The sequence below is a fragment of the Stigmatopora nigra genome, chromosome 16 (genome assembly GCF_051989575.1).
Source record: "Stigmatopora nigra isolate UIUO_SnigA chromosome 16, RoL_Snig_1.1, whole genome shotgun sequence".
Classification (NCBI taxonomy): Eukaryota; Metazoa; Chordata; class Actinopteri; order Syngnathiformes; family Syngnathidae; genus Stigmatopora; species Stigmatopora nigra.
Window position 1 is genome coordinate 8,497,501 of NC_135523.1, and position 12,660 is coordinate 8,510,160.

General features: G+C 39.1%; 1 protein-coding gene across 1 annotated transcript; it reads right to left on the bottom strand.

Annotated features, from left to right (window-relative positions):
* Positions 1-956: 956 nt before the first annotated feature.
* Positions 957-9,217, bottom strand: dap (death-associated protein). Its single transcript, XM_077736036.1, has 4 exons — positions 9,004-9,217; positions 7,400-7,508; positions 4,591-4,633; positions 957-2,975 (listed from the first exon to the last, which is right to left on the bottom strand). The coding sequence occupies exons 1-4, from the start codon at positions 9,056-9,058 to the stop codon at positions 2,856-2,858; spliced, it is 327 nt and encodes a 108-aa protein (XP_077592162.1). The 5' UTR covers positions 9,059-9,217; the 3' UTR covers positions 957-2,855.
* Between the last annotated feature and the right edge of the window lie 3,443 nt (positions 9,218-12,660).

The following is a 12,660-nucleotide window of genomic DNA, read 5'->3' on the forward strand; positions in this document are numbered from 1 at the left end:
TTCCTTGGATACAACTATAAGTACTACTGCTTTCTCTAATAGGTTGGTGGTCCAGTGGTTAAGTTATCAGTTTGCCAACTCTTTGGTCCCTGGTTCAATTCCCCAGTGCCAGCAAAGATTTTTCCACAATTGTTCAGGTAAAAGTATAAGTATTAATGTCTAAGTGTTTAACTTAATAAGTCTTCAATGGTGGATGAAGCATTTTGTCCAAAAAATGACTTAGTGTTTCACCCCATTTCCTTGGATAAAACGTTTCAACACCTATGTATAAGTGGGGCACGAGTTGGTGTAGTGGGTTGCACACTCGCCTTTGCACGGAGAGAACGTGGGTTCGCTTCCCGGTGTCGGCGGTTGACTGACCAAGCAAGCGGTCGAGGGTCGGCCGAAGGCCGACCCGAGAACGCGACACAGACTGGTCCCTCCAACTGTCTTCCGAACTGCCGAAGGCAGTTCGGAATATAACCTTTTACTGAAAAGTATGACTAAGTGTTTAATATAAATTAAAAAGTGTTTTTTTTCTTCTACTTCCATTTTCCAGTCTACATGGTGCAGTGATCAGCCAAAGGACGACTACGGGAATCGAACTCATGTCTCCCAGACAGGAGTCCAGTGCTCTAACCTCTGCGCCAACCAAGTGACTACACTTTTCTTTGTAATCATTTCAGTGTCTTGACTTCAAGTCCACAGAAACAACTAAGTGAAAATGTGTCCCAACCGGGACTTGAACCCAGATCTCCCACACGGGAGTCCAGTGATCTAACCTCTGCGCCAACCAGGTGACTACATTTCTTTGTAATCATTTGAGTTTCTTGAGAAGAATTCCAAAGAAACAACTAAGTGAAAAAGTGTCTCGACCAGGAATTGAACCCAGGTCTCCCGGACGGGAGACAGGTGAGTTAACCACTACGCCACCAAGTGACCACAGTTTCCTTTGTAATCATTTGAGTTTCTTGAGAAGAAGTCCACCGAAACAACTAAGTGAAAAAGAGTCATGACCAGGATTCGAACCCAGGTCTCCCAGACCAGGGTCCAGTGATCTAACCTCTGCGCCAACCAAGTGACAACACCTTTCTTTGTAATCATATCAGTCTCTTGAGAAGAAGTCCACCGAAACAACTAAGTGAAAAAGAGTCATGACCGGGATTCGAACCCAGGTCTCCCAGACCAGCGTCCAGTGATCTAACCTCTGCGCCAACCAAGTGACTACACTTTTCGAGTGTCTTGACAAGAAGTCCACAGAAACAACTAAGTGAAAAAGTGTCACAACTGGGATTTGAACCCAGGTCTCCCAGATGGGAGACAGTTGAGATAACCACTAGGCCACCAAGTGACCACAGTTTCCCTTGTAATCATTTGAGTGTCTTGATAAAAAGTACACAGAAACAACTTAGGGAAAATGTGTCTCAACCGGGATTTGAACCCAGGCCACCCAGACGAGAGACAGGTGAGTTAACCATTGGCCACAATTTGGCTACACTTTCCTCTATCATCATTTGAAGGTCTTGACTACAAGTACATAGAAACAACTAAGAGAAAATGTTTCCTGAATCCGCGAAGCTAAATCCGCGGTAGCTGAAGCGCGAAGTAGCGAGGGAACACTGTACCTCCAGTTGAAACAATTGAACATTTAACATGAGAAATGTGAAAGACAGCAAGTACTAATAAACCTTCCATTGATTTAAATGAACAAAAAGGAAATCATTACAATTGCTCCTTTTTTACAAACTTTGTATTTTCCTGACCATTAGCGCTGTGACAAATCAGTTTAAGTAGTGTGTCAATGTTTGGAATATATAAGCCTTATGCCAAAAAAGAATGAAAAAAATACTGCCACAACAAAAATCAAGGAATGTTGAAACATTTTGCAATGATCCCACTTTTTTTACCTTTAACCTAAGTCTGCTGTTTCTTTTTGTAACAGGGCTTTTTGACTTGTCGGATTTCTACCCTGGTTGTGTGAAAGCAAAACAAAAAACAACAACAAAAAAACAGCAAGCTCCACTGCAGCTTTTGATGTAAAGTAAAACTCGCAAGGGATTTGGCTTATTAGCTGCTAAAATAGAAGAAACATAAAACAGTATGGCGTGGGATGCTTACAGGCACTGCTGGATTATTTTTCAGATGGAGGCATATCACATGGCATTGCAGTAACAAGGGAGATGCAAAAGCTGATAGTTGAGGGCGATAAGATTTGCTATGTGACAGTATAGGACAACTTAGTTTGGGCAAACAACTAAGCATTTGATATTTTATTTTAAGACGCTGACAAAAAATTCAGCGCAAAAGATTCTTGACCTAATTAAGGACCTGGCCCATTAGTTGGTGTACTGCCAACAAATGATTTTTAGGGTTAGGGATTGCCCCTCATTTTCTTTTTGTGGCATCTTGTGTATGAAAATATATATGTATATATAATAAGTATTTCATTTGATTTTCTATTTTATTAAAAACAAGACAACCTCTATAATTTGATGTCTGGGTTTTTATGACTGTTAAATATGTACAATGGTCTGGTGGCCACTATGAATGGAATATTCTCATATTGACTGCTCTAACTCATGCGTGTTCACTATCTCCCAATTCTAAATCCGAAAATAGACATCTATACCAACTTAAGACAAATAAACGCACCAATTTTGCTGCAGCACCGATGCAAGGCAATTATAAAGACTTGGGGTAAAGCAATGGCCATTCTGGTATTAGGCATTGAAGGCGAATTCCACATCATACATCAGTAATAAAAACAAAAACAACTGGTGGATCATATAACAGCTATGCCTAGCGGAAAACCGTGTTCAATTGGGAAGGCCAACTGGTGGCGTTTTTTGAGGCCACAGCGCTGCTCACTCACTGGCTCACTTGCGAGGCTGATGGATGTGCTGATTGATGTGCTGAGAGGGGGGCAGCTTGGGGATGCCGGGCTGGGGCTTCTGGTGCGCCACCTGGGCAGCAGCTGGGGTGAAGTCCTTATCGCCCTAAACACAGGCAGCCAAAAGGATGTCAGGACACACAACAGATGAGCAGGTGAGTTTTAGTGCTATCAAGGTCATTGGAGCCCTGTTGTTTTTGGGTTTTTTTTTAAAAGGGGGATTAGAGCCGATCTGCCTGGTGACGATATTGACTCGTAGTGCAAAGAAAAAGTATTTGGCCATTTTTCAAATTAATCTTTTTTTTTCTGGGCAATGTCATCTATTAATTTAGATTTAATCAGTTATTAATTAAAAGTATCAGATAGAATCAAGCCAACAAAAAGAAAATGATTCATCATTTTAAAGTTTAAGAAGAAAAATATTCAAAGTTGGTTCACATGAAAAAATTAAGTGGCTGAGGCCACAAAATCTTGTTTAGATGGGGGTAGTTTGGACTCGACACAAAATGGAATTAAGGCTATACCTAGCCAATTCGAAAAGAAATGTGGGATTGCAATTTTAAAACATGAAAAGAAAACTACTGTCAGAAGATTTTCTTCTTTTTCAATTTGTTTGATTTTACTTGCAACTCTTCCCTGCTCCAATTTTCTTATCCCTTATCTTTTATTCATATTTCCCACACATGAAAACACACGAGGAAAATGTACAGTTTCAAATATTCAAAACCCAAGTTCATCAATTGCATTTATTATGAAGTGTGTGTGGGTCAAAGTAGGAGAAGCCAATCAATTCTGTTCAAATTTCTCAACGTGGGCATAGCGTGGCCATGTGCGGTTTGACCGTGCACAGGCTGTATGTTTTAATGGGAAGCACACATCCTTTTCACTGCACACTAACATTACTACTTCTGCGCAGGCCATGTTGTAAGGCTGGGGGCAATCGGTTAGAATGAATCAGGGTTGTGGGTTTTCGAAGAAGTTGATATCCGACCGAGGTTGTTGCTTTTTTCTTTGTATGCCTGGTATGCCAATGAATAGTTTGAGCGTGGGGTAAAAGACGCCGCCAAGTTTTGCCCCAATTAGTCCTACCGCTTCACTGCACGCTGACTTTATTTTTTCTGAAAACTGCGTTTTTGGGAAATACCGGTTTGAAGTGTTATTGATTGTCGAATTGTGATTCTGTCAAAAATACAAAAAATACCTGTGAAACTTGGCATGGCCCTTCTGAACGGCCAGATTCAAAAGCTTGCCGATTTTTGTTGAAATCCAGCAGATGGTTTAGTCGCAATGGGGACGTGTTGGTTTTTATATTTTATCGGTTTTCTTTGCTATTAAGAGAGCCATGACGTTGAAACTCTGGATTAACACCCCACACGTAGCGGAGCTTGCTCGCCAATACGAGAGGGGTATACTACTTACTATATACATATATATAAAATGTCTGGAATCACCCAACTTGTGAGGTTAGCAACCATAATTGATAGGGGTGGAGCGTTTGCAAAAGGTCTATAATTAACACAGGCCTACAGCACTTGCCATTTAAAGTGAAAATAACATATGAAATGATACAAGTCACCCCAAATATACCTAGCCAAACAAACAAAAGTGATTTATAATACAGAAAATATGGCAATACATTGTTCCATTATGATTATAAAACCTATTATTTCCTCTACAATCAAATTAAATTGTCTGAACATGTTTAAAAGTGTGTCATTTACCTTGGTAATCACTCCGGACACTATCACTGGTGCTTTGGGAGGACTGAAAATAAGAAAAAACAAGTTATACGCAAAGACAAAACAACATACATTGGCCAGGGTTTAGGCCATGGGCTTTTAATGTGTTGGGTTTGAGTATAATGTATCAATTAGAATATACAGCAGCATAAGAGGGAAACAGTTTATTCTAAGTGTTGCTAAATTTACCCAGGTAAATATCCAAACCTTTACAGAGATCAACTACAAAGTCTGAATACACCACTTACAGTTTGCAACCTCTTCAACATTACCCAGTCGCAGACAAAAATGTACACTGGATAGAGTCGTCAAGGGCTTAAGCAGCACCTATTCATCCTAGCCAAAGTGTGGGGCTAACAGCTCTTGCGTGTCAGATGGTAGGATGGTAGGTTATAGGGAAATAGAAAAATGAAGCAGAGGGGAAAAGCAGGCCAGAGTACAGTGAGGAAAAATGGTGGTGACTGCCATCAGGGCTCTGAACTTACATTAGCACAAAACACAATCCCTTCTATGCAATAACTTCGGGGTGTGCAATATTATACGTTTTTTTTTCCCATTATCTTATCGTGACTTTTTGAAATTACTCATTTAGGTTTTGATTGGGAAGCATGAACTTTGTGGAATAGCACCACTAGTTTCGTTAAATGCAGTTGTTGAATAATGACAATAAAGGCTTTTGACTTGACTTGAACTGTGACAGTGTGCAGGCTTAGCTAACTGTTTTGCTGAGTCTCACCATTTGCGTATCACAGTTAATTTAAAAATGTACTGATGCATATATTGAACATTAATAGCTGACTATGTAATACATTTAAAATGGTTAAATGTTTGATTTGGTATTTTAAAAGAAAGATCAATTTGGTGGATATGATTTCTTTGGCCACACAAAGTGACATGGCTCCATAGTCTCGAGTATGACAACCAGATTGAGGCCAAGGTCAAACATTTTCCAGCAGCTGCAGCGTATTGCGCTGTGCTCCATCACATTATATTTCACGAGTTTGGCTGCGTTGCTCAGTGTGGCGGGCCTAAGGGAAGCAAAGAGGGCAAAGAAGGACATACGGAACCAAACACCTTTATAACAATAATAATAATAGATTGTCAGATGGGAGGAAATCGGGATGGAGGTGGGAGAGCGTAAACTAAAAGCAAGGGACGAAGGCAAAGGAAAAGACGAAGAGAGCCAATCCACAGCACGACCTTGTCATGAAAAACGAGCGCCGCCGACTAATTTTACAGTCTTGCCTGACGGTTATGGAGACCACCTTGAAAAATCACCTCCAAGACATAAGCTCTAACCAACTGTTATTAAAACTCATTTACAATTCAAATTTGTAGATCTATATATCTCTCTCCCGATCTCTCTCCCGATCTCTCTCCCGATCTCTCTCCCGATCTCTCTCCCGATCTCTCTCCCGATCTCTCTCCCGATCTCTCTCCCGATCTCTCTCCCGATCTCTCTCCCGATCTCTCTCCCGATCTCTCTCCCGATCTCTCTCGATCTCTCGTGTATATCTCTATCTATCTCGTGAAAATAGTTTATTTTTTAAATATATATTTCTTAAACACAGACATGACTTCTTATAATTGCAACTCACCAGCTCACTTTCTTTTGCCCCATCTGTCCATCTGGACTAGCTAGATTGGGTTCGGCAGGTGTTCCCCTGACTACAATGCTTCACTGGTCACAGCTGATGTGAAATTTATCCACAAACTCCCTGCTTCCATCAGTGTGACTCATGGAGGGAAAAATGAGTGGGTTTTTGACTGATATACTGACAGGTTTCGAAGAATAACAGGGCCGCTTATTCATTTTATTCACACCAAAAAATTTAAATAAAAGAACTCTGTGACAACAAGCTGTTGTTGTTGTGTGATGTGATAGTGATGTTTTTTTCTGTAATTTGATCAAAAAAATGGTGTTGTACATATTTATGATTACAATTGTGATTGTATTGGATTGGATTGCTTTATTTAGTGAATATGTTTTTGAGAGTTAGACAATAGTAATAGTATGTGATAGGTTTATCATTAATTAGACTTCCCTTATCAATCATTCAGTTTTTTGTGCACCATGAGCGCTTTCTCTCACTTGACAAATCCCAAGCATTCTAATTTAGAGGCATCTTGAAATGATCAACATAGTCCAAAGTTGAAATATTTTTCCCTATGCATATTTTACATATCACTAAAATCATAACTAGGACTTCACTAAGATGATGTATTACTTTAACCGTCAAAATGGTAAAAGGATGATAGAAAAATAAAGAGTCCCTTAAATAGGGTCTAGTATAGTGGTTTCCACCCATTGTGTGCGGAAAATTATGCTATTTAATAAGCCAGCAGTTAAGAATTATGCATTTACTGCAAATGGGTCTTTAGTCATCTATCAATGCTTGTGACAAAAGTCAGAGAAAGTAAATGCTTCTCAAGTAGATGGTAAGAGGTGCAAAATCCCTCTTAGGAGCAACCATTTGCGAAATTATATTTTTGTGGTGTCTTGAGATCTTTTTGATAAAAACCACATGTACTAGTTGGAAAGTCCATAAGTACTACTTATGCAGAAAATTGGTTTTGGAGTGATAGGGAATACAAGAACTCCAACTCCTGAGCTGGAGATTCAGAGTTGGTAACTTGCTCAAGAACACCTCAACAGTTGGTGGGAAGAAACCCAGCAAAGCTCTAGCAAGTATAGATGTCATATTTACATTCTGTCTCTTGTGGTACATTGTACATAAAAGATACATACTGGACTACATATATATGGAATATATATTCCAGTGAGGTTTACCTGCTGCTCACATACTCCTCCTCATCATCATCAACATCAGTTTTAGGTGGGGGCTCCGGATTAGCAGGAGGCAGGTGTTTCTGCACTATCCTCATACCTCCAGCCTTCACTGTATGCACACAAATAGATAAGAAGTTTCATTCAAGAGGTTGTTACTACCAAGTATAAATCACTCATTTCATCTCTTAAAGGCCCACTATGCAAGCAAAATGGCCTGGTGCTCGTAGATATCTTTCAAGAGGGAGATGCGGTGAGGAATACACAGTTATGGTTTTCTCATGAGGAGCCTCTCGCATACTCGGCCACCCAGGCGCCCGCATCGGGAGCCATCTCGTATGCTCAAATTTCTAGGAAATGAGTGGAAAAAAATACAACGCTCGTAGAGACATTACACGAGGGAGTTGCGATGGGAAAGACATTGCCCATGTTGTTCTCAAAAGAAGCCTCTCATAATGCCTACACCTGACTATTATGCTCGCATATCAAAATTTGTCTTGTATCTCAAGGTAAACATTTGCTCGAAATTTTACTCAGATTTATGTATCTCAGATTGCTCCTATGTCGGGGCACTCAAATTTACAAATAAAGTACTGCTCTACTTACGAAATTTTCAACTTACACATAAGTCCTGGAACCAATTAATTTCGTAAGTAGAGGTATGACTATATATCAGGCATGGGCAAACGACGGCCCGCGGGCCATATCCGGCCCGCCAGGCCTTTTAATCTGGCCCGCCGACGTGTGTCCTAGTATTTTTTCCCCCAAGATGGCGCGTTCACATGGAAGCCTTATTTGTTTTTCGGGTTTTACAGCCCCTCTATCTTATTTTAAATTACATTTTAATATTTCTTAATACATTCCTTTTCACTTTACTTTGTACTTTATACGTTTTACTTTAATGAGAAATGAGTATGTTAATACTTTAGTCCTTTTTTCTGTTTGTTTCATATGTACAGTTAACGGATGCAGTTTTTTTATATGTATCGTATCTTGTGCCCCCGGGCCTAAAAGTTTGCCCACCCCTGCTATATATAGTTAATTTTACATGAGAGGGTTTTCATATGGTGGTGTGCCTTGAGATTTGTTGCAAAGGAAAAAGTGCCTCAGCTTTAAAAAGGTTGTGAAACACGGGTTTATGCAGTGCAGCTCTTCGAACTTGGTACTATTAAGCTTTGAACTCTGAGATGGTCAACATTGTACTTATCTGAGTTTTATCAGTGCAGCTGCTGAGGGCGCCGTGGCCTGTCCACGTGTCTCCCTGATCACTGACCTCCACGTCATCATATACTATCGTAAAAATCTCATTCTTTTCCACCAAATCGCCAACCTTTCGTTTAAAAATAACCATGCAATAATAGATGAATGATTAGGCTAATAGCGCAGGACTACTTTATCCGGAAGTACAAACGTGCTAGAAAAATTAGCAATGATTAGAGTACACTTGCGTGCATTGTCGGTAACACGGTATTGTCATTCGTATAATAAAAGTACTTTGCAACGAATATATAAATACTAGTGCATAACACCACATTTGAATTTTAAAAAAAAGTTAATTAGGCATGGAGATGCACAGAAGGCTATAAACAAAACAGTAGCAGTTTTACCTGCAGGAAGATGTCCACCCTTGGTTTCGATCTTTTCCTTCGGTGGGGACGACATGTTTCAGACGTCAAAGTGCCTTGATGCCTAATCTTAGCTGACACTAGATTGTCCTCGTTTGGTTTCTGTCCAAATTCAGGACGGAACTCCAGTCCACAGTCGTCAACGTGGCTTTTTCCTAAGGATTGTTTGGGAACTATGCGTCATGACGTCACTGGTCCAACGTAAGTCAAGTTTTCAGGACGTGCCCCTTCTCGGAACTTTATTTATATTGTTAACAAATACGTCGGTGTATTGGCGCTATTAATAAAACTTTAAATATCCACTCGTATATACAAGGAAGTCTTAAATGTGTATTTTTTGAACATTGGCTACAATTATCTTTAAAATATCAGAAATCTGTTACTTACAATTATCACGTGACTATGGCTGAATGACGCCCTATTGGCTGCCTCATGTGTGGGGGAGGGGGCACATTCAACTGCGTGTATGCACTAATACTTTGAGATATGAGCTTAATGCGTTCCGGGGACCGAGGTCGTATGTCGATTTACTTAAATAAACTTTTCTCATAGAAAGGAACTAAATACAATTTAATTCGTTCCCACCCTCTGAGAAAACACCAAAATTAGGATATTGCAATTGGAAAAAAATATTTTTCCAATTGACCATTTGCTAACAGAGTAACAAATAAATATCCAGTGGTTATGATGTTCAATTCTAAAATGAGACATTATTAGGGACAATGCGGAGTGCACGGAGAGAGAAATTTTTGGATGACAACGTGCTCGTAATATAAGATAAACATAAATATTTAATTCATAAATATATATATATATATATATATATATATATATATATATATATATATATATATATATATATATATATATATATATATATATATATATATATATATTTTATAATAAATTATTATATAATATTTAATATTTAAAGCTGCTTTCAGACAGTCATGCCGCTGCTGCACTGGCACCATTGTCTGTTTTTGAAACTGGTTAATGTTGACAAACTAATCCTGGCTTACCCGAAATTGTCTTTATGCTTACTGCAGCAAGAAGCCTGGTTGCTAACTATCTAAGATAAAAACAAAATAAATAAATAAACTTCCCATGAGCATGCAAGTCACCAGCAGGAGCTGTCAGGAATGGATAATGTTAACTTGAAGTCAATGTTGCTGAGCGGAGTTCGAATTGTTTGATATTTGTCTCATTCAGTCTGTTCTCGGAGCCGCACAGCATTTGAACAGAGTTATTTGTATGTGTTGGCAGAGTGATTCTGGAAGCCAAAACAAACTCGGAAATAATCCCAAGCAGCCTGTGGGCTAATTCAAAATCTACAAAAGACAGAGCATAATAATTATTATACTGTCCCATGCATTTTATATGCCCTCTTAAGACCATCGCCTGAGGATGGGTTTCCTCGAAATAAATCTACATCGCCTGAGGAAGGGTTCTTCTAAAATAAATCTACATATATGTTATGCATTGTGTGTAGCGTGCAGAGAAATGAAAACTGACGATAATGTAAACATCCGAGTTATTTTTCACCAATAAACCCTCCTTAACCAATCCTGCCACGAAGTTACTGGTAAGCCCCGGGGCTTTGGTCCGTGGATGTAGTCCTTGTATTTAAAAGGTAATTGTAAATATCGGGGTAATTAAAATTATGTAAGCATATTGGACGCACACATTAAATCCATGAAAAAAATGGAGACAATAAATCTGTCGAACCAGTCTGAGTAATCTTGTCAATGTATCACATAACTGGTTTATCCTCACTAGGCTCGCAGGTTGACGTCTAATGCACGCCGGTAGAAATCCAAACTGGTTCTTGTTGGGCCACTAACAAGTCACAAATTCACGTGATAGTGAAAACAACTCTCTACAACAAAAAGGCAATTGATGGTTCTTCTTTTAGTTTAAAATAGCCCCTGAGCCCCCTTAACAGGATAAAAACCACCATCCCATTTGTTGGTATGTCCTTTGGCAATTGTGGTGCACACAATTGAACAGAACAGAAGGAAAGTGGAACTTTCAATGTTCAAATGGAAGCACATTGCACCCAGAAGAATTGACTTTCGATGCCCCTAAAGCTGAAAACTTGCACAGATTCAAATAAAGCACCTTTTTTCTCCTTTATGTGTCATTTTGGATGATCTCTCAGTTTCTCATTGACCTTTTTCTTCCCCGATGTACATATAAAGAGCTGTGACTTAGCAAGGTGAGCATTCATTACTCAAAGTGGATATTCACTGCTCTAGGTAGGAAGCTTTTCAGAAGTCAGTGATCTCAGCATCTGCACCTAGCTGATATATTAAGTGTGTGTGTGTGTGTGTGTGTGTGTGTGTGTGTGTGTGTGTGTGTGTGTGTGTGTGTGTGTGTGTGTGTGTGTGTGTGTGGCACACAGCTGAAGTCTAGGAGACAGACAGAATGAGGACGTCACAGGTGAATGCTTTTGCTAAAGCTGACAGGTTCATACACCTGCTCTCAAATTCATGAAATCATGCATTGGACACAACTTTCTCACAGATATGTGCAAATGGACACCCGCACAAATGCTGTGCGGAGGATACCTGGCTCTCTAGCAGTAACACTAATATGCAATGGTTTGCTGGCCGCCTTAACGTCAACTCAATTTTATGTGGGCCGGACCATTTTAGATATAATATTTAGATTTTTTTGTTTATACATGGATTAAAAGCCCTGAATATTCAGTTTTTTTATAGATCTAAAACAATGTTTATTTTAGCTTTTTTTATATAAATATTTTTAGATTTTACAAAATGATTATTGAACGAAAAAAAGAAAAAATGGATTAAAAAATTACTATTATTGATTCAAAAGGGGGGAAATCAGGAAATGTAATATAATTCTATAATCTTAATTTGATCCAAAACAGAAAGTCAGCACTCATGATTTACTTTCCTGGGCCACACAAAATGATGCGGTGGGCCAGATTTGGCCCCCGGGCCACCACTTTGACACATGTGAGTGTCTGTTCTTATGTGGGATTTATGTCATTATAAAAAGAGGAAGACTTTGAATTGTCTCGATTAGGGAGTTTGTTATTTTTCTTTTACAATCTAGATCAACATTTCCTGGCAAAAAGGTACACCTCACCACCTATTATATTCTGTGCAGCTTTCATTTCTTATTTGCATAACTTTGTTTTTCATTAAACATTTAACTATGCTATAAAGAAAACTAAAGATACATGAGACAATTACAAAATTAAGATCATTGAAATACAGTGAAATGATTGCTCCTAAGTCTCTAAAGAACCGAAAACTGAGCAAGACAATAAAGTGGATATTAAACAGGGATCCACAGGCAATCAAAACTAATTACCTGTGGCTCCAAACTGCAATCTTAACATCATCGAAATAATGGAGAGAAATTACCCTGTGTACATGATGCCACCAAACACACAATTAACTCACCTCTTGTTGACATCGATGGGCCAATAACTGAGCTATTTTATATAAAATTCATGTTTAGCTGATTCCCTCTTTTGCCGCATCAAACCTGAATGTCCTGCAGGTGGAAATGAACCTTGAACGCTAAAGCCAAAACGAGTTTACATACTCCAGATGGCCTACTTCTTAGCCTACTCAGTTCAGAAATGTCCTGAATACCAAATTG

Bases quoted from the DNA above. Each gene is read 5' to 3' on its own strand.
- dap (XM_077736036.1), bottom strand. From the start codon at position 9,058: ATGTCGTCCCCACCGAAGGAAAAGATCGAAACCAAGGGTGGACATCTT. The intron at 7,509-9,003 runs GTAAAACTGCTA...GTGTGCATACAG, and splicing joins GGGTGGACATCTTCCTGCAG to TGAAGGCTGGAGGTATGAGG. The intron at 4,634-7,399 runs GTAAACCTCACT...TCTTATTTTCAG, and splicing joins GAGGAGTATGTGAGCAGCAG to TCCTCCCAAAGCACCAGTGA.